The following is a 25,988-nucleotide window of genomic DNA, read 5'->3' as shown; positions in this document are numbered from 1 at the left end:
AGCAAAGTTTCATGTAACTCAATCATCTTGTTTCGGATGCCATCATTTGTTACCAACTGTACTGTCCCCTTTGCCTCAATGTTGGCTGAAGATTGACCAGCCAGCATCAGCCTTCCAGACCGCACGGTCTCCAAATCTGAAAAAATATTTGCATCCCGACATACATGAGATGTGCTTCCGCTGTCAAGGCACCAACGATTACATCTCTCCATGGATTGTGTATTGAGAGCGATACCATCCACATCATATGTAGTCAGAAAAGCGTCTTTCACTTGTGCTGTTTTCGCACTAGGTGCACTACGTCATGGACACTCCGGAACTTTATGTCCTAATTTATGACATTTAAAGCATTTTACTTACCATTTTCCCTTTGAAGTGCTGATATTATTATTAATATTATTATTGTTTATAATTACGATTACTATCGAATTTGTTTTTAATAAACGGCAGGTGCCATGATTACGAATCCTCCATCTCTTCCGTCGGAATTCAACGTTGCTGAATCTACTGACCCCCCAGGGAGTGACTAAGTTCAGCTTTCAAGATCTTCAAGACTTCTGTGATCACACGTACGATCACTTCATGATCGCAACGTAGCTAATATAGAAGCAGAATTCTCCTCCGTGGGCAGACACTGCCCGAAAGCTTCCAAGAGCAGGGGCTCTTCTATCACAGCCATCTTATAATCTTGAAAAGAAATCTTCCCATCCCGGTTCACGTCCAACTTCTTCAACGCCAGCTCGGATAAATCCTTCACCGCCTCGTCGGGATCCTCCTCTCCCGGTTGCTTGATCAAACAATGCCTTCGAGTGAGCAAAACGATTATTAACGCGCGATTGATCGCGTAGAAAAATTGAACTGAGCTTATGTATTATTATTATTTTGTAAATCTGTAACGAGACAGTGATACTTACTTGAACAATTGAAATATCTCGTCCTTCGTGATGAAACCGTCGTTGTTCAAGTCGTACACTTTGAAGCAGAACTCGATCTTCTCTCGCAGACTACCGCGGAGATAAAGATCCAGTCCCATGATCCACGCTTCCAACCTGACGATGCCCTCGTTGTCTCGGTCCCAGCAGCAAAATATACGCTCCACCAACGCGTCCTCCGTTATCACTTTGAACGTATTGTGTAACAAGTCACGGAAAATAGTCCTGTCTATGCCCTGAGCAATCGTTCAAAACAATTCTTGTATTTTATGACTAGACTTGGGATTTTTAATTTAAAAAATGCGACCTGTATTCTACATGCTCGGTCGTAATATCTGGGAATCAGAGGTTTGAAAGGAAAATTGTGATTACCATGTGAAACAAATGTCGGTTTCTTATTACAGGTACACGCATGCATGTCAGGTAAGACTGTAATTACCTCTGTAGCTTGATTGGGCTGCGATCTCCTACCGATGATGACCGATTGCCCTACTTGTTGCTGTCCCAAGCTGGTCAGCTTTTTGTACAGTTTAAACAAACTGTCCAACTCCAGCCTACGGTCCTCGGAAAAATCAAATACGGGCGAAATCATTGTACGAATCTTTGTGACACGTTTACGAAGACAGACATAATTAAAATTAAAAAATCGTCGACCACGATAATATTGAGAGATCGACGAACGATCAGTATACTATATAAGACAGTAATTATAATTTTTCATCTCCGAGCGAAAGTTGCTCCACGAGAGAAAATAAGAACACTTGAGACGATCGTTAAGAACTTTGCAAATTATTGAATTCATCGGCGTGCACGTTAAACGGTTCGCCTCGAAGAAACCTTAGAGAATGCTCTGTACTTGCCACGAGAATCTGGTTTTCCTCTTCAACGCTTCGGTGAGCTTGATCGTGTGCGCCGAGCTTCTCGCGCTTCCGACGACCGGCATCGTTCTGCGAGACCTTCTACGAGGCTCGTTCTTCGGGCTGCCGGAAGTTTGCCTCTTGCTGGTCACGGAAGCTTTGCGGCCGCTCATCAAGAAGATCGAGACGCTTTTCATGAGCGTCGTGCCGGTACGGAGGTTCACGGCGCTCACGCCGTCGGCGCCGACGCCGACGACCCCGCTACCGTGATCCATTCGAGGTTTCGCGCTCGACGAGAGGCTGCGTTCGCCGGACATCTCTCTGAAATTCGTCGACGAGACAGTCTGATCAGTCGATTCCACCAAAGCCCGCGTGACTTGGGCGTCCTTCTTTAATATGCATCACATGGGTCTCGGTGAGTTTTATAGAAAATCGAACTACGTTAGAATTGAAAATCAGAATACATTGTGTCGCTCATTGAAACGCGAATAGTGTAGTTGCTCGATCTCTTCTTCCGAGAATTCCTTCAATCTTGTAAAAAGACGGAATCGTCAATACTGTGGAACGAAGTAGGATACGATTTGTTCTAAGCATCTTTCTAACTTCGTCCATGATTTAAGTGACGATCTGTGAATTTTGAGAAATCGGTTGATTAATTAATTGTCCGACGAATTGTGGAACGTAGTTGGAGGATGTGTTCTGGTTGGTTCTAATTATAGTAGGAATAACATGAAACGCAAATTGGACAGAAGCTATGGTTACGGATCGATTGATCAATAACGGGCGATTAATCGCCTTCGATTGAGAACCGAATCCTTCGGTCGTTTCGTTCGTTCTTCTCGTGCTCTGCTGCAATTCTACTTGAATCCGATTCAGATTCAATTGAATTTCTTAATGTAAATATCATGTAATTTACAAAATAAGAACGTTCATTCCGCTGGTCGTACTTGATAGACCTATCCACGATCTGCACATTCGATCGAATATGAAGTAGATTTAATACGCTGGAACTGTGTGCATTTTGCCATCGTTTCGTGCAGGATCGTGCCAGAAACTCGTTACAAAACGATCCGAAGTTCTGTGCGTTTCCGAAGCACCAATAAAATACTTGTTTCATCGTGTTTCTTGCATGATTGTTACGCCGTGCCTGGCACTACGAGTGAGAACTAATTTCAGGAAAAATGCTTCACCGGATATTCAATCTCTGATTCGTAAGATTTACATCTATTGCACTACGCCTCGTACCATTGCTACACCTGCCACTTGCCTTTAAATTATGGCCTCTCATTCGGATCTATTAAGAAAATTGACCCGATCTCGATAGAAATTTTTTACGACTTATTTTTCAATGTATTCATTAAATCTGGACGTTCTGTGAAATCGAATTGAAATCATGTCATGGGGAGGATCGCTCGTTCTCTAATATGCTAAACTCCAGTCATACGTCACTAACGATAGATCCGAATGAATACGTCGGATTGAATCGAATTAACTAATTTGAATACAGACATCAGAGGTGCAATTTCACACCAAATTTGATCGCATCACGATAACAAATACCACCTCCATCGGGTTCTCGATTTAGCTCAAGTGCAGTTTGCGTACACGCGACTTATGAGTCATGCAAATTGCCTCCATCGTGCAACGAGATAAAGAAGAGTACATAATTATCCCACAGACACGATGTTAAATTATTTGTATTTTATTTTATTACATCGAAAGATTGACGTTTCATATTATTTCTGTGGTGTCACTTTTCGATTTCACTTAACCGTTCACAATTCGGGGAAAAACTCCGTTCTGTATTTATTCGACTCGTTTAGTCGTCGATCAAATTTCGTTGTTACAGTTTTACAAGAATTGTATCGGCGATAAACTTACCTCATAGTAGCGAAATAAATGATCGCACTCCTCGTTTCTTTCTTGTTGCCAGTAGCTACGTAACGAAATCGACCAAACATTTTAAATAGAGATCGCACAACAGTTTCTCTGAGCGATTCATAGCGGGGATTCAAATAACCAGACGCCAGTTCTCTTAAGAATATTTTTATTGCTAGCGACAATTCAGTTCTATAAATCGGTAGTATTCATAGAAGGATTATCTATCATGGATGGATGAAGGATATCTCCTGGAGGAGAATTTCTATTATCTAAAGCATCGACACTTTGTTTGGTTGATCCATCGACGGTTTTTCAGTGTTGGTCGACGGCGATGACAGCGTAGAGTGATGTTTCCTGGATCACCGATCTCACTTTTAACATTCGAAACCGTGAATAATTGTCAGATTAATTTCTTACTGTCTTACCTGCAAAGTCTGTCGAAGATGTTCCGAACGAAGGTAACGTGGTTCTGAATATTCATCAGCACGTTGTCCAAAGTATGCGCGATATTTTTCACGGTCTTCATCTCCAGTTCGTTTACACTCTCCAGTCGAGAAGGCTGGAGCCCTTGATAAAAAAAAAGAGTTAGTAGAACATTTGAATGGAAGCAGAAATTCTTGCGAACGTGAATCAATGATTACTCCAATTTCCATCGCTCTCGTTCAGATTCTCTAATTCCTCGATCGAGCTTAGAAGATTCCTCAGACCGTTCTCGTTCTTAAAGGGCTTCACGGTCGAAGCGTCTACCGTTTCACTGACTTCGATGTTCTTCAGAGTGACGGTTCCGTCTCGAATCAATTCCTTGAGAACCAGATTTAATTCCTTGAACATCTGTGCCTGCAACGTAAACCGGACGTATTAAATCGAACGGGTGCTGCTCGGTTCGATCGAACTTGCCTCGCGCTGTATCAGGTTGCTCAAATTAGGAAAGTCTACCAGCAGTTTCTCGAGTTCCTGGCCGCCGAGTTGAACGGCTTGCTTGATCATTATATCCTTCACGCTGGTCTTTGCCTGCGAGTCATCGTTCCCAGAGAAGTCGTCGGCCACCCGATGCACTCGAGCACTCCTCTGCTGCTCCGCTTCCGTTTGGTTCTCCTCTTATAAACCAAGACGATCGAATGAAATTGGCATTGGAAAAATTAGTTCGCGGATTATTATGCATAAAACACTGTTCTTATATTTATATGAAACGATATCAGATTGATCTCTTCGTACCTTTCGAATCTAACTTGGCGAACGATCCATAGTGAATCTAAAATGAAACAATTGATCACGTCTCGTGTCGATTAAGACGAGAAGCTTCTACTCACTTGGAGGAAAACGAAGAGTAATAAAACCGCAGAGCACTTCATTGTTTCGCGTGGTGTTAATCTTGCCAGGTGATCAGTACACCGTTAATGATCGGCTGCGATATAATCAGCGTACTTTATAGCCGCGGCACGCGTGGTTTAAACAGATCGAGGTATGCCGTATTTTTCAAACATCCCTCGCAAACATCCGCGCGAGATCACTGGCCAATGACGAATCGTGTAAATTCGTAATGGATATCGAGTGCACGTCAGGGTCAAATTCAATTCAATCGCTGTTATAGTCAGAATATAATTTATTCGGATTTAATTACAAAATGGTTTAATAATGAATGTTACAAAATTGAGCAACGCTCGATCATTATTAGACCGAAGCTTTCATGGAATTAGAAGCATAGTAGATTTCGTATATGTTAATGTTCAAGTGACAAAAGAGGTGCATATTTTTTTATTCGATGCATGAAAATTCGCAGTCTAGTGATTACTTCAGGATTAACAACGTCCGGGGTAGATCTCTTATCTTCCGATGGCTCTGAAACACGAAAACATTTCATGACATTACACGTTTGAGAAAATTGAAGTATAAATATACGTTCGTCGCGTCGGATAATTTTGCCTTTCTGATAATAAGCGGGTTTGCGTACGTGTACGTGTTAAAAGTAACTTTGCATAAAACAAATCTTAATTTACGCAGACAGACCGGAGATGCACTTACAGGAAAATGGAATTATAATCAGAATACGAGAAGCTGATTATTTCAACGTTTAAGTTGACGATTGACATGACTCGTCGTCGTTTAAATGACTAATTAAAAAATAGTTACTCGGCTTTTGCGAAAGGACCACCTCATCCCCAATGAGGGTAGCCATATCCACCGTATCCACCGAATCCACCAAATTTGTGGAAGCCGCCACCGAATCCACCGAATCCGCCGCCGTATTTGCGGAAGCCTCCACCGAATCCACCGAATCCTCCACCGAATCCTCCGCCGAATTTGTGGTAGCCGCCACCGAATCCACCGATTCCGCCGAATCCGCCGAACCCGCCGAGTCCACCTAGAAGGAAGGGTTCCGGGTTCGCTTCCCTGGCGACTCTTATCGGAGCTACTGAAAATTTTCGAGGAATTATAAAACAGGATTGGATTTAATGGAAATTTCAAGCATCGATCTTGAAATAAATCAAGATCTCCCGAGAACAGATTTAATCCATCGAATGAGCAATTATACGTTTACTAAACGATGAATCACAGCGTTAAGAATGTTTTGGTTGCTCGTCTCCAGTGACGAATAACAGCGTTAATCATTCGCGCGTAAGGATAACATGTGTCGAGACGTAAAATAAAAGCAGTCATACGACCATCAGACAACTACGCAGTTAGTGTACAATACGAGTTCTTTTGTTTAAAGTGTCTCATCCTGTAATCCGACGTTCGATTTCTACTCACCACTTTAATTGCATCACGTCAATTGTTCAAAAATCGCCCACTCCTTCATGTCGAATTTTGACATAATTTTGATTATCAAGTACCGTACCTTCTTCCGCGACCTCGTAGACTGGGTAGGCCAAGGCAGTGGCAAATACTGCGATTAGAACCAACGCGACCTTCATGTTCCTGGGCTTGATGCTAGGCTCCTTCGAGATTCGATTGCGAAGTGAGGATTAAGAAACCCGGAGGGCGCTCTTTATATAGTAATCGCGAGTGTTCTGGGATGCCCCAACGCGGTTGCGGAGGTTCCAAACAGGAATTGTTCATGAGGAATAGCCGCATCTCATTAGCACAAACGGACGGGGCTATCCTAGTGTGAACACGGTGTAACGAGCCGCTAACGTGACGACATTATCACATTTCGACTGAATGATAGTAGCCGATGATTCGACAGAATCTCGTCTTTTTTGTGCAGGGATCTCGATGTAAAGTGCAATCTTATATAAAGCGGATCGTAGAACGAAACTTTATGATTTCTTAAGAATTTGGCGCTTCAAAGGTTTCGAAGGCTGGAAGGTGACTTGCTGAAATTGACTAGCCGGAAGATTGAAAATTGGCCGTGAAATTGTCATGAAAAATGTCGGATGTCATTAGAAAAGTGAACTTATGCAATGAGTTGCAATTTCTCGTTCGTGGAATCGATTAGAGGGTGTAACGTGTGTATCCGGTTAATTGCTCAATGAACATCTCGCACTGTTAGTAATTAACAGTCAGAGTACTTAATGACATTACAGAACTCGTTTCTCATACAGACACGATGCAATTCTTTTTTCATGATAATGAAACGAAGCAGGGTTTGGGATTGTGATTCATTATGAAGAGACTCGACTCGTTTGAAAATATGTTTATTTCATTTTATCATCGACTTATGCATATCTTACGTATCGTTCAGGAAAGATCTGAAAGAATTAATTCGTCTTGCGTCGCTTGACTTCACAAACGGCAAACTGCGGACTTCTACGCGAAATAAAACATAAATTTAGATCGCAAACTTAAAAATAATCGTGTGTATCGTGCTGAGTGGATTCATATTTGTAAGTGCATAAGAGTCTCCTGCTTCAGTCTAACGATCTATCTATTTTATTATTGAAACAATAATTTGTCTTCGCTAAATTTGCAAGTCATCGTTAATTCTACGAGTAATGAGTACACTACTTCGTTGTCCCGTTCGATCGTGGCAGTTTTACCCTTCGCTAAAGTAACCGTAGTATTGCACTTGCCTTCCACTACGTTTTTCCTAATTTAAACATAGAAAACTACACCTGTCAAAAAGTTTTCGATCAAATTTAATCGTACAAATCGAAGACGTGCGAAGCTCCAATGTCGAACGTTCAAAATCTTAAAGTAATCATTCTGTTTTCATTACCCAAGTGTTATTCGTTTCGATCAAAAACATTTTGTCAGCGTATTAATTGTTAAGAACACCGGTACAGGGTTTGCTTAATTCGTTCGATAAAATCTGGCAGGAATGCGAATCGATTTAAAGGATCGTCCGCGTGTCCACTCCCGGAAAGTGTCTACGGTCGCTTTTTCGCTCGAGGAATATTGATTTGGACGGTACCGAGAGTTGGACAGCTCGTTCGTCGATTCAGCGTGTCCGATAGAAAGTGGAACATTCGGGAATCTATTCCTCGGACGTCGGTGCGCGCCGTTTTTTCCTGTAGAAATTATTCGATTAATCGAACGAAAAATCAGAAATTGTAGTTTGCAATTCTTCTCTCGTTAAATTAAATGTAATTTTATTAATGAGAAACGTACCCGTTAGGAGATCCGCCGTAAGCAGTCGCTACCGAACTGGCCATGCCACCCTTCGCAGTGGAGTAGCTGTTGGCGATGGCAGTGACCGCGCCAGGGGGAGAACCACCGGAAGATCCGGCTCTAGTGGACACGCCGGGGAAGCTGAACACCATGGGGAAGAAGTTGTTCAAGTGCGGATAGTGTTGTCGGCGACGATTGCCTTTGAAGGGGACGAAGGGTACCGACGGTTCGTCGTCCTCCTCGTCGTCTTCCTCTTCGTCCTCGACGACCGGGGTTTTCTTGTTTTTCTTCCCATGATGAACTTTCGGACGGTTCGCCTCTGTGTTCGTGCGGACCGGCTCCTCCGGAGCTACCGGGACTGCCTCGGTGAACGCAGGAACCGGTTCTGGTTCCTCCTGCAGTTATTTCTTTTAATAAGTAGGTTTTCATGCACATCGTCTGTTTCGATTCATGCGAGTTTGTTCTATCGTTTAAAGATTGCATGCATTTATATTTGCCTACGAACACATAGAATTCGCAGTTAATTAATTTTCAAATGATTTTATCTAATTAGTAGACTGCGGATCTTTCTACGGAACTGGTACTTTTGAATCACTCGTGATCTTCCACAGTTATTCGTGATTTCCGTGATTGTTTCAGATTCTTTAAAAATCCGCTATAAACGTTTGTCCGATCGTTTAAACATTGAAACATCTATTCAGCTTCTGACATTCTGAATACAAATTCCGTTTGCATTCAATTTTCTTACAATAAAGTCTGCACTTTACTAATTCGCGAACGTTTCCCACTGATATAACTATTCATCGAAAACAATGAGAAAGTTCGAGGATACGTTTTATACAGTTCGTAAACAAAAATTTTTTAGTATCTGTTTCTCGTTTCTGCAAAGCGATTAATTTAATAACTCGTTGTTGAACAATTTAGATTCTCATAATACCTGAGGCGGGGCATGATGTTCGTGATGATGCTCTTCCTCCTCGTGGTTCGGCTGCTCGTCCTGCGGCTCCTCTTCGTGATGATGGTGATGGTGATGATGGTGCTCGTCCTGTTGGTGATGCTCCTCGGGCTTGTACTCGTCCTGCTGCACCTGAGTCTGGTCGTCCTCGTTGTAAGTCTCCTCACCCTCCGGCGACGCTTGGGCTTCAGCGCTGGACACTTCCGGTTCTTCGATCGGTTCCGGGCCGTTCTTCAAGTGTGGCGCTTGCATGCCACCGAAGAAGGCCTCTCCGCTCACGGCGTTTCCCTGAGCGAACACGCCGGTCGCCTGTCCACCCGAACGGCGGATCGGTCTGTAGTAGCTGGTGAACATCATGGCTCTGTGAGGATACGGGCGCACGGCTGTCCTCTTCTCTCGCACGAACACCATCGGGTTCCCATATGGGTCCAGCATCACTGAAACTTTTCGAGGAAAAAATGTCAGTTCGATCTTTAAGAAAGATGAGAAGGTCTCTTCGGGGAGTTCCCATGAAATTTTATAACGGAGCTACGACGAAGTATGAAGAGAGTCTGAAAAAACTGAGACGTTTCTTTGAGACTTACTGGGTTCGGTAGGGACGGCCTTAGACTCCGTCAGAGCGACGATCGCAGCCACGGCGAGCAGGGTGAAGCTGACCCAATGCGCCATACTGAACGATATGCTGAAACTCCGAAATCGAGACACGATAACTGTGTGGCTATTTCGTCGGGGAGGCACCACGGCACCTGCTCGTTTCAACTACCTGAGTCGCGAACTTTTTGCACGATGCTGCTAGTCTCGGTGGCCGCAATTGCTTTTATACCAGGAGCTAGGATCACGCCGACCGGGGATGGGACGGGCGAACACGGGCCATGGGATGGATCCACCACGGGGATACGGGACCCTCCGTGTGCATGGGTCCCCACCATCGTCAGGTGGTTGCCTCGTACCCAACAGAATCGTCGTAACGCAAACGTGCGCATCATTCAACGATACGTGATCGTAATTCGAGATCGGACATTGCCGGGATCGAACGCATTAATTGCGATCCCTGATTTTTACGTTCACCGTATCGCTTCCAACAAAATAGTCGACGTGGTCATTTTACGTACGCGAGAAACCTAAAGAACGGTGCACTGAAGTAAACAGCGGCACTCCTAAGTCAACAATGTTCCTAATTAATTTTCTAATTAATGAACGTGTGCGACATTTTACACGTGCACATGGATCGATCGGACTTCAGACGATTCTTAACGAGGGTGAAGTCTACCCTATTAACCATTCAGCAAATTTGTTATGAATCGCACAAATACGATGATTCTTATCAAACGACTCGTTAAAGAAGAAATCATTTCTCACAGTTCAGATCTTATTCGAATTCGTTGTTGAACATGATTCAGCATTGGTTGAAAATCTGTTGAATGACGCGGGAAGGCAACGTACGTAAGCCGAAGATTAATATTGAAAGGTCTTTTCCGACAGGAAATAACGAAAGATTATCATTGAGCCTGGAGATTGACAGATGATATCGGTGTTTCCTCCATGAGTCAGGCAGATTGGAGGCCCGATAAAAGGCATCTAACGCGAGGTTCATACATTTTCAATCGTTCTATAAATACATCGCGATCCAAGGAGCGAGCCAGGGCGACGCTTTCCGTCGATTTTCTTCGACCGCGGCCGGCCGCGCTTTCGCGGGAATCCGCATTTTCAGAATCCCCCTTCCCCCAATTTCTCTTCATTTTTTATTCCACGACGCGAATCTTCCGCGAATTTCATCCCCCCACGCATAATCAGTCTGCGGGCTTCCAAAATGCAAAATGAAACGTTTGTCATACGAGTTTGAAAACTGAAATTTAAATGGTGATTTATTTCATGCTTTAAAGAAAACAATACGCATCACGTTTTCCACAAGTGTATCAAATCCTCAAATCTAATGATCAGGGTTTCCGCCTGATCCGTCACAGGACTTTACTTTCGGACCAAATTAGTCTGTATTCTATTTTTATAGAGCCTAATTAGTCGCGTTGGTCGGATTATTTTCGATCGTCCGGCCGGCGTTTATTTCCGTCGGAACGGTTAAGGTTAATGACGTCTGGTTTGACGTAACGATTTAATATGAATATTAGTGTCCGGTCATACTCGGCCGAATAGTGGCGAGTATATGAGTTGGTCAGAGGCGACGATAATTCTCGGGGATGATCAAAAGTCCGTAAGAGTCCAATGGCGGTGGCCGCGACGCTCGTGCTCTGAATTACAAGCAAATTCAGACAGATCCGCCTTCGTGTGTCACTGTACCTATACGACGTCTCTCTCTCTCTCCGCTCTTTCTTTGTTCGTCCCGCGCTCGGCATCGAAGAGCAACGGAATTACGATCAGCTCCGCTAGTCTTCTGCAGGAGCCTCGCAAAGACCCCTTTTAACAGTATTTCTCCTCTGTTCGGGGTGCATTATTCATCCCGCACCGTTCCTGTTTTTCTTCCCTCGCTAGACGATATCTTCGCCTCGATTTCCTATTGTTTTTTTGCCTGCAAACTTCGTATGCCGGATAATCCTGATTACTCATTAGACATTAATTGGTGCGAAAGAAGCAGCGAAACTTGCTATTGCCGTGTATGTTAAACTTGTTTTAATTTCCGTCCTGAATTCGCCGTCGATCTCTCGTCGGTTTTATCATTATTTTATCCGAAAATAACAGGAAATCGTTTTAACGAATGCCTGGTACCCGGGGGGGTTGTTCAACAGGATTAATATCGGCGATTAAATCGTCGATCGATCGCGCACGGTCGTTGTACCGCTATCGTGAATACTTCATGAATTCGTATTATTTCATGAATCAACTTCGCAAACGCACCGTTCTCCAAGTCACGCATATCGTATTTTCGAGCGTGACCAGCCGGACCAAAGCGGCCACGTCCGCCGACCGATAGAACGAACGACCGTTCCGCTCGGATGCAGCTGGATTCGCGATGCACCGCAAAAATTTACATCGCTCTTACCCTCCTTAAGTCCCTCTGTCCTTCGCGGAGCCGCGCCGTTTCTCACGGGCCCGCGTTAAGCTGTGTATTCACTTGTGTCGTTGCCTTCTTTCTGTATCACAATTCTGTATCATCGTTGTCATATCACATCGTGACACAGTGATGTATCGTAGAGGATCAGCCAATGAGACTCGTCATTTAAATATCGTAGTGCATCCATTCAATAAGTTCCATCGACTGAAAATTGATGCGCGTACATTTTCAAACGAGACATAAGAATGATCAATCATCAGACATGATTTATTCTATGTACAACGAGACAAAGTCTGATGTTCATATAATACTGCAATTGGATACGTGCCTTTATCGAGGGAACTTCTCGGTCCTCCTTTCATGTTTCCATAAACTGAATTTTTCCCCATTTGCCTGTAACAGTGTTGAAACATCGCGGATGTCATAGGGCCAGTGTCGTTACAAGATTACACGGCTATAAAGTGGACGTTAAGTGCAGTCCTGTTCGCATCGTGGCTGAATTCTCAGAATGCAATTTCCCTGTTCAATTGTATTTATGCACGGGGGTCCGGTTCGACGACCCCGTAAAATAGTCCTATTTCGCGGATCGTTCTCCCAGACGAGGAACGAAGGAATCAGTCCATTGGTCCGCGTTAAAATTCGCGACGCGCTCGCGTCCGTAGACTTATAGTTGCCTAGATAGAGGAACGTGATCGGGCAATACTGCTCGTGTCGATTCGTTTCTGGATAGCAACAAGTTCTTCAAACGCATGTACGCTAAATCGATCCATTCAGGAGGCTCCCGATGCTTACTTATTCTTGGCTAAACATGCTCTACATAAACAGGATTTGAAAATTGGAATCAATTTCGAAGAGTAAAGAACTGCGGTCCAGATTTCCTGATTACAAATTTCATTTCTCAAGTTTAAAACCGTGCTTGCACCTTCTTGTAAGTTTGCCAACTGATTGGGGCACCCTATGTAGGGTTTCGCTTTCACCGATAATTTCATGGCTCCGTCGGATCGTAAAGTATGGTCGTGCGGTTCGAGGTGGCTCGTAAATCGGCGACCGCGACTATCGATGGATTCGTATCGACGTAAGGCGCACATCCACTCGCATTATACCGTGGTACTTGCGCATAAATCATGACTTCTTTCAATAAAATCGTACTTGAATACTCGGTAACGGCGGTGTGTATGACACGTACGGTACCGCGAGGCGAATACGAGGATATGACACACGAGTGTATATGCACCTGTAAAGAATTGGCGAATCGGAGGACGTCGTCCGGTCGCGAGGATCACCGCTCTCGCGGAGCAGAGCGCATGTAAACCCGATGCGATGATGCAAGTCCCATAATAATGGAATTCAACTGCCGTCCGTCCGTCCGTTTCTACGTCAGTCTTTAGAGCCATTCGTCTTGAGGAATCCCTTTGTTTGGCCGTTTTCCATTGTTTTCCGTCGTTTTCCGCGTGCACTGCGTCGCGTCTCGTAACCACCAGTTCCTTCGCTCACGACGCGCAGCATCGTGACTCCTCCGATCAGTTTCCTTCTCCATGGAAAATTGTATGTAACGAGTCTCGAGAAACTAATCTTTCGGCGTCCGAGAATTAATTCCGAGCGGAACCGGACGATACCGTTTTTCGTACGGTTGATCAACGACTGGTCAAGGGCCTCGATTTGGGTCAGAATTCTAATGAGTGCAGCGGAAGGGTTCAGGCGACATGAATATGCTTTAGCGATTATGACGAACCGGAAAAACTGCAAATGGCAGGAAGCTCGATTGAAATCAATAGGAACCACGATTATTAATAGAATTGTTAATACTACTCCTGGCTAAAAGTCTTCGATCGATGCAGCAGTACGACGTGTTGACACGATGGCTGCGAAGTCACACCTCGGCATGATCTAATCCCTCGAAACTGCTTTCATACATCTGTACTTTCTTCATGAAATATCGTGCCGAGGTTTTGAGAACGAATAATGCATAAAGAGAATCAGGGCTGCAGTCGTACGAAGCTTTCAAGAATATAAAACTCGAACAATATGCTCGTCGTGTATAAAAATATAAGCAATATTAAAATGTCCATTTAAAGCGCGTCCTCTTAATTGCTGCCACAAATGATTTGAACAAAAATCTGCAGTCTACTTATGACAGTGGCACGGGTCGATGCGAATGATCGTCGAGAATATATTTTTGTCGCGTTGTACTTTTTCTCGAGGTTTTTATAAGGGAAATGCCTGCATCCGTTCGACGGCGTCGCGTGAGGTGTAAAATTATTTGCTCCGTCTCGGAATCATTCTCAGAAACGATCTTGAATTAAACATCGCTATCCACGTGCCTGGCTCTTCCAGGGGGATTTCTATTGAATCGTAGATCAGATCTGGTCACGAATTAGAAAATCTAAAAGATCGATCGGACGCGTCGATTCCTCCCGGGAAGCCAGGTGCAAGGGAAATCAGATGGCAAAAAGAGTAATACGATGTTGAATGCGATGTTGAATGTTGAGCACTATAGCTTCCTATATTTTCGTTTACTGTTATTTTATTCCATCGGACCGAAGACTCTTTGCTAAGGTACTCAACAGTGGTATTTAGCTTCTTCCAAGTTCCTCCTCAAGTCCACCTCTCGCTTTGAACTTCTCATTTTCTTTCTCGATCAGTGATGACAATGATTGAATAATCTATTTATAATGAAACAAAATGCAAGCCGATGCGAAATTGATATTGGTGCCTGACGTTTCGGCAGGTGCCGCACGGTAGGAGACGGACGTGTCCGATTCCGTATGACGACGCGCAACACGTGTAAAAGTCTACGATAATATGTATGTAAGAGTCGGGTTCATCTTTGATTCCGTCCGCGGAACTGTTCAGAAACTCGTACCGTCTGGCTCGCTCGTATTGCGACAAATAGCCGATTGCTATTGTTAGACTATCATGCAAAACACACGTCTTTCGAACACGCGTCTATCTTTAATAAATAATGATGTCAAGAACAACGGAATCCTAGACGATAATCGCTTCGAATGATTCGTGTCCTGGAATTGTACTGTTGTGAATCTCGTAAAACGGCTGGAAGTTTCTCAGGCTAATAATAACACGGGAGTGAATTCATTCAGCAGTTTCCTCCGTTTTCTCGTTTTCCAGTTGTCGAACCATTTACTCAATGCGTGCACGTGTAGCAATTTCTAATTTCGTACACGAATCACGGCGAGCGGTTAGCAGCAACAGCAGTTCGCCTGGCGAGACACGACGAGTTGAAGGACCGCGTTACATCTCGGATCGCGTTCATTTCGCCGGTTTCTGGAATAAAACGGCCGCGACAGGTGTTTTGCTATCGTGTCACTGGCGTAATGCGCGTCGTATCCTGTTCACTGGCTCGAAAAGGATGCCTCCTTGAATGAGCAACTAGCGTCTCGTAGAGTACGCCTTCGAGTTCTAATTCTCGCTGCGGACGACAAATTTGCAGCTCCTTCGAAACGTGTCTCACTGTCCACCTCGGATTCTCATTAAGGCCAGAGAGAATCGTTCCAAAAACTTGTGGATTTACTTTTATCGATCGTTTACTAAAATTGAATTTGTGTGAACACTGTCAGGCACAATCTACAATCGCCATCATTGACGACTAAAGTTCAATTTTTCAAACTGATACCATAAACGTTTGAAACTGCCTGAAAATCCGCAGTCTGGTTCTAATAATATCGCGCTATCGTCCGACGGTATACGCAGAGGAACGTTAAATGAAATTTCTAGGACGAGCAGGATTGTTTACGAGTTTCGTAGAGGCGCCAGTCAGGCGATGGTTCGTACGTTCAGGCCTTAAATCAATGTCTCGGAAGACATTGATAACAGGAGCGACGTCAAATCAAAAGTATGACGAACACTTAGTTGCGTCAGCTTAGCCTAGACGTCCGACCACGGATTTACCATAAAATATATAGTGCTAGCCTTGCACGCGGCACGGAATACAAGATTTCTTCCCTTGCATGAATAAAATGTTTGCGACGCCAGCCTTTTTGCAAATTGCCAGACCGGATCTCTGCGAGATTCGGTGCCGTTCCGTGATCGTCCCGTAGCTGGTAACAGAATAAGTCTTCACTAAGTGTGCAAATGCTGTGCGATAATATTAAAGAATTTAACGTTTCAATAAATTACCACTACGTTTTGTTAATTATAAAAATCTTCTTGTCATTACGTTTGACAATGAAAATGAAGTTCGACTAGCGATAAGAAGCGTTTGAAACAAAGGGTTGTAAGAATTCACTGTGGATCAACGATTTTATTCGAAAAAACGATGGAAAAAAAGAGATCCATCGGGGGGACCCTAAAGAGTTTTTGACGTGCGTGTCACGCGCCGCGGGACCGTGTCCCGCGACTCGCGGTGCGGTAGATCTGTGCGATGCATCATTGCATGAGGATCGCGATTGCGGCTGCCTTTTGAGCACGGCCTGCCATATTTCAAGCCAACCGATTTTTCCAGTTCGCGAGACGTACACGGAATGCCTGACAATTATTCGTCGCGTCGCGTCGTCGCAGCGGGTGCACTCGGAACGATCGGAAATTTTAAAGCAGCACGCTATCTTTCGATCACGCGTCGGCGAAACCCGAGACTTTCACTTTCCGTTCTAATTTATCTGATATTAAACGCGCCAAGTCTCGAGCGACGTGGAAATCTCGCGTTCTGAACGACTTATAACGAACGATGGATTACGGAGACGTGATCGGTTGAGGGTAGAAATAAAAATGCCAAGGGGTTGCTGTGACACAGAAAATTTTTATTCCTTTTGTTACATGAGCCATGGTCCGAAATTGGTCCGAAAAGTATGGTCGGAATGGGTGGTGTGAGGATCGTGCGGTTGTCCCCGGAATGAAAATTTCATCGTTTCCGAGATTTCATTAAGTATCCCGCGACGTCCATGTCCAGGTACCTGAAAAAATCGCGATCAAACGTGTCAGAATTTTTTTAACGACAAAGTTTCATTTAGTCGATTACCATAAAATCGTATAGGAGCTTGCGGTCTGACAGCGAGCCTGAATTCAGTTGGTTACCTCTTTTGCAAATTTGAAATTTCGCGTTTGCCTTGCGTTTTCGCCGACGTGATTCGACTGCCGTCATTGGAAACGAGCCTGGACGCGACTTCGGTGGACTTTTCTGGCGGGCCGGTGGTAGCTGACGGTATGTTCGTCAATTTCTTACCCTGACGGCTCTCCTTCGACTTTCTCCTGACGTTCAGATCCGACGAGACCACAATTTCATCGAACGTTTGTCCGAAAACGGCTGAGAAACGATCGAGGAAAAATAAAATATAATTAAAGATCGAGAATAATCGTTCTATCGATTGGATGAACAAAGCGATCGACGCACGTGCAATTGTGACACACAGCGTTGAGTCACGTTTCAATAGAACGTGGAACACAGTCATGGATGACAGATCGAACAAAGTCAACGTAATTGTCTACTAATTTACTATTTAAGCCTTGTTAAAGTATTTCACTCACGGTTTTGATTGGATGTTTCTTGGGCGTTGACGATTACGCAAGCCAAAGTAATCACCAGAAGGATCAGGAAATTCGTCATCTTGCCAGATTCGTACTTTCGATTCAGTTTTTGGGGTGGTCCGAAATATATTTTAACTCTGTAAAAGCAAGACACAAAAATAGATTAATGACTATCAATATGTAGAATGGAAGAATGCATCCGCGGACAATGAAAGATGATCCCACTCGTACGTCGCTCATACAATTTTCGAATCTCGCAAACTCTCACGGAAATCACGAAAGATGGAAACTCCTCGAGAATCCTCGACGTCTTACGGGCCGCGGCGTTCACTTATTATGCGTCACTCGTGACGTGCTCGATACTAGTCGGCGAGCTTCGCCGTTCTCTGTGCGATCGGCACACTCTTTCGTAACAAAACCATTGATATCATACCAGTCAGTCACTCGGATCAGTCGTTCAATCTCCATAAACAGTCTCGATAAACGGAACCGCGAAGGGGTGGAATGGAACGACCCCGCGTCGAAGGAACTGTACGATGCTCTCTCCGACCCAGCAGGGAAGCTCTCGGCCGACTTACCGACGACTCAAGCCAGAAGATACTTTCCGAGTCGACAACCGCACGAGAAATGCGAGCACAATGCCACGGAAGGCTTGAAGAGAACATCGCGGGCTCGCTATAGTGCGTTGGTGAACAGGAACAGGTCGGGGGTAAGGGTCCAGGAGGAGGCGCCTCGCGGTCCGTTCGGTTCGCACAGACTGTACAACGTATGCACCGGCCAAACCACTTTCTATTTCATTTTTTTCTTCATCACGTCGCCCCGTCTCGCTCGTAAGGATCCTGGCCTCCCGTCCGATCGGCCGGGACGACCGGTCGGAGCCTCCGCGAGCATCCAGCAGCCGAGACATAAACAATCGTTAACGACCAGATCTTTAACGAGCCCCTTTAATGCGACCTGGACATCACGAATCTCTGCTACCGCGCGCCACTACTATTTCTAGCCAGAATCAGGACGAGACCCTCTCGTTCCATAATAATCGTAAACCGAGTCGACCCTGAAGACCCTCTGCTGCTCGGAGTAATGACCAGGCTGCTTCGTCAAAAATCGTTCGCGATAATTTCATGAGAACAGGACGAGAAATTTTATTCAGGACATGGAGCATGTGTTACATTCACCATCAGGGACGACGATCGATCAAAAATCGAGGACTCACGTCCAGCTTTCTTCGTCGTAATACTTTGGTGGACCGTTTTACCCGTTACCAGCTGCACGAGATCGAGAGGAGGTAAAAGAAAAGGCTCGTTAACTCGCGATCGTTTCCCAATAAGTTTGCTTTTTATTTTCAACGAAACAGGCTCTCTCGGTGAAAGTTGCAGGCTCGGGATCGGTCCGCGTCCATCGGGGATCGCGTGTGTGCACACGCTCACGGATCGGTCCCGGTCATTGCACGCCAGATCCCGATTTTCGGTGTTCGCTTTTTTCTCCAACGAGGCGCACCTCCACCTCTCCCTTTCGCTTCCCTTTGTGCCGTTTAATCCCCGGCCCTCCGTTCGTTCCTTGCACCGGCCCGCCGGTCCCTCCGCGCCGCCGCCGTCGCCGCGCCTAAGGTCGGGGTACTGCGTCGCCGATATTTTGTCGGTTTTATTCGCGGGAACATCTGGTGCCCGGACAAAGGAGACCCGGCCGGCCCTCAGGAAATCTCCGGGAACCGGAGGGTGGTTCGTCCCTTCCACTGCTGGCTACTTCTATTTACTTAAATCTAGTGACGTAGAATGTTTGTAAACAATGGCCCGGGTCGTGGCCACTAAATACACGCCGGTGGACAATGGGTTCACTCCACGGGAAGGGTCGGACGTCTCTGTACCTGAACAAATTACAAAATTTCCTCGTAAGATCTCGAAATCCTCTTTCAGCTCATAATATTATTTATTCAAGCGTTTCACGCGTCAAACACTTTTACCACGTACATGCATATTATATATATATAAAGGCCCCAAGGCCTGTTACATGGGATAACTTTCACGTGCCATCTAAAGTCAGCGTTCTGCTGGCAAGCTGCACGCACCGCTCGCATGAACAAACGTGTGTGTACACATACAGTGTCGAGGCATTTATGACCTTTAACCCTCGCAGGATGACCCTTGAAAGGGAGACTCGGCTCGATTTGCATTCCGGGATTTATTGGCATCGACGATGATAATGTGCGTGTCCGCGTGATCGATGCCGGTTTAACAATTCATGATCCAGTTGTCGGACGTGCCGTCGGTTCTCGTTATTTGAATTTAATTACGGTACAATAAATTATTCTTACTCTCAGACTTTTATGAAACAGATCAGTTTAACGTCTCCGTCTATGACGTACGAGTGACTTGGCATGCGTACATAGAAAATGTGACATGTTTTCTCTCCCTCTGTCTATCTTTAATGCTTTCCATGTGTCGCGGATCCATGTATTCTCTATACGTGCGTACGAAGCGGATACGAAATCCCTCGAGACAACCAGGGAACCATTTATCAGACGATGGGGTAAAGAACAAACTGTAAACGGACGATAACTATCGATAAGGGAATCCTGTGTAATGAAGATCTGCGTCGAAGAGGACGGAAATCGTTTAACTGTCCGAGTTTACATCTGCTCGAGCGGATTTAAAACGAAGCCTGGCGAGTGTAGGTGCGCGTTTCGGTACGACGACAGACCGGTTCGAGGCGAGCGCAAAACCGTGCGGCTGCGGACGTGGCTCGGCGAAGATGGCGTACACTCCGGGTCCCTTTAAAACGAGTTAATCCGTCTGTCTGGCCGTCTGCCGATCGCCTGAGAACCAAGAAGATTCATTTTCCCTTTGTCCATTCTTTTTCACACGTACCAAAAGGAGCCTGCGGCTCAATGGGACAATGCGAGGCAGCGGCGGTGCGCGTGCGCTCGTTCCTTTTCGCACAGGTTCCACACACATTTGAATAATCAACGCGTAGGCCAGCCTCGCTTTTGTCGAGAGAGAGAGAGAGAGAGAGGCAGAGAGCGCGAGTAGAGACGGAACGAAAGAGAAGGTACGCAGTCGCGAGAAAAGTGACACGTACGATACTTGAGTGATTGTTGCGTTTCCACTCGAACTGGACCCCAACAGATGTTCCCTCACTTTTCTCGTTTACTCGGTGCGCGAATGTGCGCGAGGGAATCGTTTGTTCAAAAGGTGAGAAGGCTAGCCATCGCGATTACGTCAGGCTTCCTTTCCTTCTTTTAATTCGCGCGCGGGTTCGTTAACCCTCGGCTCTCGTGAACTCTTCCAGGGAGCCTTGTCCCTTTCGAACACTACGCTCAACCTAGACCTTGTTTGCTTCTCCTCAGAGAAGTTAAGTCACAGTCATTGGTGAATTCCCTTTCCCGATACTTTAAAAATGACTATGAAACAATAATACAAGCAATTTCTCAACAACAAATAATGATGGGTGACTCTTCTTATTCATGTAGCTGTAGTTGTCAGATAAAAAAGTCATAATCGTATGCAATTTCCTTCTAATTCCACTTGTAAACGAATAATAGCAGTACCTACAACTTTCATTTCAAGTATTGCTACAATTTCTGTGCAAAAAGATTTCGCTAGTGCCAATAGTTAACGAGTTATTTGCAAAAAACTGTTTTTCGTTTTTTGCAAATAACTCGTTAACTATTGACATTAGCCACTTCTTTTTGCACAGGAATTGTAGATCTCGCCGTCCCCTACAAAATGGTTCTAAATACGCCCTCCTACGTCCATCCGTTCGGGAATTATTGAGCAAAAAGGAAAAGTATTGTCCAAAGTCCGCTAATTCGACGGGCGAATTTCGTCAATGCTCGCCTTCAGATTCTTCAATTCGCCCGTCGAAATAGCGAACTTTTAAAAAGACTTTTCGTTTTTCCTCAATAACTCCCGAACGGATGGACGTAGGGGGGCGTTTGTGGTCCTATTTTGTAGGGGACGACGAGATCTATAATTCGTATATAATAGTTTTGCGCTAGCATCAATAGTTTCCGAGTAAATTGCAAAAAACTGTTTTTCGTTTTTTGCAAATAACTCGTTAACTATTGACATTAGCCACTTCTTTTTGCACAGGAATTGTAGATCTCGCCGTCCCCTACAAAATGGTTCTAAATACGCCCTCCTACGTCCATCCGTTCGGGAATTATTGAGCAAAAAGGAAAAGTATTGTCCAAAGTCCGCTAATTCGACGGGCGAATTTCGTCAATGCTCGCCTTCAGATTCTTCAATTCGCCCGTCGAAATAGCGAACTTTTAAAAAGACTTTTCGTTTTTCCTCAATAACTCCCGAACGGATGGACGTAGGGGGGCGTTTGTGGTCCTATTTTGTAGGGGACGACGAGATCTATAATTCGTATATAATAGTTTTGCGCTAGCATCAATAGTTTCCGAGTAAATTGCAAAAAACTGTTTTTCGTTTTTTGCAAATAACTCGTTAACTATTGACATTAGCCACTTCTTTTTGCACAGGAATTGTAGATCTCGCCGTCCCCTACAAAATGGTTCTAAATACGCCCTCCTACGTCCATCCGTTCGGGAATTATTGAGCAAAAAGGAAAAGTATTGTCCAAAGTCCGCTAATTCGACGGGCGAATTTCGTCAATGCTCGCCTTCAGATTCTTCAATTCGCCCGTCGAAATAGCGAACTTTTAAAAAGACTTTTCGTTTTTCCTCAATAACTCCCGAACGGATGGACGTAGGGGGGCGTTTGTGGTCCTATTTTGTAGGGGACGACGAGATCTATAATTCGTATATAATAGTTTTGCGCTAGCATCAATAGTTTCCGAGTAAATTGCAAAAAACTGTTTTTCGTTTTTTGCAAATAACTCGTTAACTATTGACATTAGCCACTTCTTTTTGCACAGGAATTGTAGATCTCGCCGTCCCCTACAAAATGGTTCTAAATACGCCCTCCTACGTCCATCCGTTCGGGAATTATTGAGCAAAAAGGAAAAGTATTGTCCAAAGTCCGCTAATTCGACGGGCGAATTTCGTCAATGCTCGCCTTCAGATTCTTCAATTCGCCCGTCGAAATAGCGAACTTTTAAAAAGACTTTTCGTTTTTCCTCAATAACTCCCGAACGGATGGACGTAGGGGGGCGTTTGTGGTCCTATTTTGTAGGGGACGACGAGATCTATAATTCGTATATAATAGTTTTGCGCTAGCATCAATAGTTTCCGAGTAAATTGCAAAAAACTGTTTTTCGTTTTTTGCAAATAACTCGTTAACTATTGACATTAGCCACTTCTTTTTGCACAGGAATTGTAGATCTCGCCGTCCCCTACAAAATGGTTCTAAATACGCCCTCCTACGTCCATCCGTTCGGGAATTATTGAGCAAAAAGGAAAAGTATTGTCCAAAGTCCGCTAATTCGACGGGCGAATTTCGTCAATGCTCGCCTTCAGATTCTTCAATTCGCCCGTCGAAATAGCGAACTTTTAAAAAGACTTTTCGTTTTTCCTCAATAACTCCCGAACGGATGGACGTAGGGGGGCGTTTGTGGTCCTATTTTGTAGGGGACGACGAGATCTATAATTCGTATATAATAGTTTTGCGCTAGCATCAATAGTTTCCGAGTAAATTGCAAAAAACTGTTTTTCGTTTTTTGCAAATAACTCGTTAACTATTGACATTAGCCACTTCTTTTTGCACAGGAATTGTAGATCTCGCCGTCCCCTACAAAATGGTTCTAAATACGCCCTCCTACGTCCATCCGTTCGGGAATTATTGAGCAAAAAGGAAAAGTATTGTCCAAAGTCCGCTAATTCGACGGGCGAATTTCGTCAATGCTCGCCTTCAGATTCTTCAATTCGCCCGTCGAAATAGCGAACTTTTAAAAAGACTTTTCGTTTTTCCTCAATAACTCCCGAACGGATGGACGTAGGGGGGCGTTTGTGGTCCTATTTTGTAGGGGACGACGAGATCTATAATTCGTATATAATAGTTTTGCGCTAGCATCAATAGTTTCCGAGTAAATTGCAAAAAACTGTTTTTCGTTTTTTGCAAATAACTCGTTAACTATTGACATTAGCCACTTCTTTTTGCACAGGAATTGTAGATCTCGCCGTCCCCTACAAAATGGTTCTAAATACGCCCTCCTACGTCCATCCGTTCGGGAATTATTGAGCAAAAAGGAAAAGTATTGTCCAAAGTTCGCTGAATTCGACCGGCGAATTTCGCTAATGCCAATAAAATGCCAATAACTCTTTAAATATTGCAGTTGGAAGCAAAAGGGGGGCCGTTAGGGTGCCTTTCTTGTAGCGGACGACCTGATCTACAAGGAAGGTCGTATGCAATTTTGCCGTATCTCCAAGGGTTTAGGAGTTATTGAGGAAAAACGAAATTGCACCAATTTTGGCGGTGCTGGCATTGACGAAATCCGACCATTTCACCGTAAAATCAGCGAACTTTTGACACGTGGAGAGAGAGAGAGAAGGGCATCTCGTAAAATCATGTAAATCTTTAATGGACAAAGTTCGTTAACCCGACACGCGTGAATTTACGACCTGTTCTCAGGGGGAACAAGAGAACCTTGAGATCCTTTCGACCAATGAGATTTGTGCCGCGGCTGGCCCGGACTTTTACGACTTCCTATCGTTCTACGCAAATCATAATCTGCTGGGAATCCCCTCGAACGGGACACGATTCTTTTTTATTCCTGAATTGTCTCTTGATTTATCTCCTTCTACGGGACTGCCAGTCTACTAGACTGTTTACGTATACCGTCTGCGTTTAAACTATCCATGCATGTACTCGATAAATGCTTCGATCTACTTCACAAAGTTCTTTTTATCATTTCCATCGAGCTTTTTCCATATAAACGACTCACGCACGTGATACAGACAGGCCGACGACCCCGTGTCTCATAACTGAGAACATTAATTACGCGAGCGCGCGTGGCACCTTAGCGAGCGGATCGGCATCATTGTCGGTACAACGAATCGGTCCTCTTTAGAATTCCTCCGGGCACGAATGCCTCGGCGTACTTCTGTCCACGGCTAGACACTTTTAATGCCAGAAACCCTTCCCAGGTAAACAACGTTCAACGTGAACCGATTGATAGTATTGACATCGCAACGAACTTTCTCGAATACAGCGAATTGCATTCGCGCAATGAATGTTGAATCGTAGCTTCGAATCGCATCGGTGCTATAGATATTTCATTTTACTGAATTTGCAGTCTATTTGTAGCACTAGCGATGATGTGTCGATTGAATCTTTATTAGAAATGCAAACGGTTGCGTACCTTCAATATCTTATTCCACCTGCGGAGGCTTCGGCGGTGCTGAAAGACGCGGAGAACGGGCCAAAGTTAAGGGTAGCACTTTGCGCGTTCGCCTGGCTCTGCCCACCGTACCCCGTGGATCCCGCGGAAGCTGTAGCGAAGGATCCTCCCGATTGCACAGGTGCGACGGGTTGCGGATAAACCACCGGCGAGGGGTATCCGCCGTACCTGAACAGTTCGGTTATTCAGCATCTGTCGCGAACAGATTTCAAGCTAATTTGAGAAACGCGTACTGTGGGTATTCGCCGTAGCCTGGTTTGTGATGATGTTTCCGATGATGGTGCTTGAAATGACGTTCCTCCTCGACGAAATCCGAATCGGGATCTGAGAAATCCCCGTCCAGGAAACCGAACTGCGGTGACCTTTGCCCTCTTTCATTATCTATGAATTAAAAACGTTCGAGGCTGGTTTATTCGATCGGTTAAAACATGAACTTGAATCTTCATTCCCACTGAAAATTATTTCGTTCACTCTATCGAAGACTGACCAACGACTGTAGACACTTCCGTTTGCTGCAGAGGATTCAACGGCTGCGGATTCTGTAGCACCTCCAATGGTTTCGCGAGAGTTTGATACGCGAACACGAGGAGTAGGATGAACGCTCGCGTAGTCATTTCGGCGAGTGTGCGGTTCGCGTGAACAGAGCCGAGAGATTATCGTCCGGAATCGGACGGGCACGATTTTTATACGCCGATGATGAGACCCGAGGTTCCGTGATTTCCGGCGATTCGCAGCGCACTCGTCATTGGGGTCTAACGAGTGGACGACCTTAGGATCCAGGGACGAGCGAAAGTGGACCGTAAGAAAGTGGCAGTCGCGGTTGAGGACGCTAATCGGCATAGAGTGGGCGCTGGGAAATCACGTGTCGAAAAGAAGGAAAGGAAGGACGGAAGGTGAGACAAAGAGGAAAGGTCGATGCTTTCTTGGGATCATGTTTTATTCAACATGGGGATTTTTCGTGTTTGATTTCTGTCGCTTAGCTAATTAGAAGAATGATTTGTTCAAGGTTCCGCGGAAAGAGGCTACAT

The 25,988-nt window shown here is 44.8% G+C and overlaps 5 protein-coding genes across 9 annotated transcripts in view; 1 reads left to right on the top strand and 4 right to left on the bottom strand.

Annotated features, from left to right (window-relative positions):
- The window catches only part of Oatp74D (Organic anion transporting polypeptide 74D), a 75,262-nt gene extending 66,947 nt beyond the window's left edge, over positions 1-8,315 (top strand). The window contains exon 14 of one of the 2 annotated variants that reach the window (XR_003389323.1): positions 8,229-8,315. The gene's annotated coding sequence lies outside the window, so the exon portion shown is untranslated. Of the gene's footprint in view, positions 1-450; positions 534-8,228 lie in introns of those variants that run through there. The other variant, XR_003389325.1, reaches the window with a different exon arrangement.
- LOC108625563 (uncharacterized) lies at positions 565-9,950 on the bottom strand. Its single transcript, XM_026814317.1, has 14 exons — positions 9,761-9,950; positions 9,159-9,619; positions 8,218-8,616; positions 6,510-6,609; positions 5,853-6,083; positions 5,463-5,509; positions 4,981-5,058; positions 4,886-4,922; positions 4,568-4,767; positions 4,312-4,507; positions 4,096-4,237; positions 1,372-1,486; positions 915-1,168; positions 565-803 (listed from the first exon to the last, which is right to left on the bottom strand). Exons 1-14 carry the CDS (start codon positions 9,843-9,845, stop codon positions 581-583), a joined length of 2,568 nt encoding a protein of 855 aa, XP_026670118.1. The 5' UTR covers positions 9,846-9,950; the 3' UTR covers positions 565-580.
- LOC108625790 (glycine-rich cell wall structural protein) lies at positions 5,256-6,654 on the bottom strand. 2 transcript variants are annotated; one of them, XM_018026071.2, is made up of 3 exons: positions 6,510-6,654; positions 5,801-6,083; positions 5,256-5,509 (listed from the first exon to the last, which is right to left on the bottom strand). In XM_018026071.2, exons 1-2 carry the CDS (start codon positions 6,583-6,585, stop codon positions 5,824-5,826), a joined length of 336 nt encoding a protein of 111 aa, XP_017881560.1. In that variant the 5' UTR covers positions 6,586-6,654; the 3' UTR covers positions 5,256-5,509; positions 5,801-5,823. The 2 variants fall into 2 exon arrangements, with proteins under 2 accessions (XP_017881560.1, XP_017881568.1); XM_018026079.2 differs by having other exon boundaries at positions 5,801-6,080.
- Positions 9,951-16,916: 6,966 nt separating the features above from the next.
- LOC108625661 (uncharacterized) lies at positions 16,917-18,347 on the bottom strand. 3 transcript variants are annotated; one of them, XM_018025844.2, is made up of 4 exons: positions 18,240-18,347; positions 17,662-17,798; positions 17,212-17,440; positions 16,917-17,090 (listed from the first exon to the last, which is right to left on the bottom strand). In XM_018025844.2, exons 2-4 carry the CDS (start codon positions 17,738-17,740, stop codon positions 17,039-17,041), a joined length of 360 nt encoding a protein of 119 aa, XP_017881333.1. In that variant the 5' UTR covers positions 17,741-17,798; positions 18,240-18,347; the 3' UTR covers positions 16,917-17,038. The 3 variants fall into 3 exon arrangements, with proteins under 3 accessions (XP_017881333.1, XP_017881342.1, XP_017881350.1); XM_018025853.2 differs by lacking the exon at positions 18,240-18,347 and adding an exon at positions 18,095-18,224; XM_018025861.2 differs by lacking the exon at positions 18,240-18,347 and adding an exon at positions 17,904-18,005.
- Positions 18,348-18,977: 630 nt separating this feature from the next.
- LOC108625553 (histone-lysine N-methyltransferase Suv4-20) lies at positions 18,978-25,592 on the bottom strand. Its single transcript, XM_018025654.2, has 4 exons — positions 25,448-25,592; positions 25,194-25,341; positions 24,922-25,128; positions 18,978-19,525 (listed from the first exon to the last, which is right to left on the bottom strand). The coding sequence occupies exons 1-3, from the start codon at positions 25,572-25,574 to the stop codon at positions 24,924-24,926; spliced, it is 480 nt and encodes a 159-aa protein (XP_017881143.1). The 5' UTR covers positions 25,575-25,592; the 3' UTR covers positions 18,978-19,525; positions 24,922-24,923.
- Positions 25,593-25,988: the final 396 nt, after the last annotated feature.

The sequence above is a fragment of the Ceratina calcarata genome, unplaced genomic scaffold (assembly GCF_001652005.2).
Source record: "Ceratina calcarata isolate Rehan_Ccalc_2016 unplaced genomic scaffold, ASM165200v1 scaffold12, whole genome shotgun sequence".
Classification (NCBI taxonomy): domain Eukaryota; kingdom Metazoa; phylum Arthropoda; class Insecta; order Hymenoptera; family Apidae; genus Ceratina; species Ceratina calcarata.
This window is presented reverse-complemented; position numbering and strand designations above follow the sequence as displayed.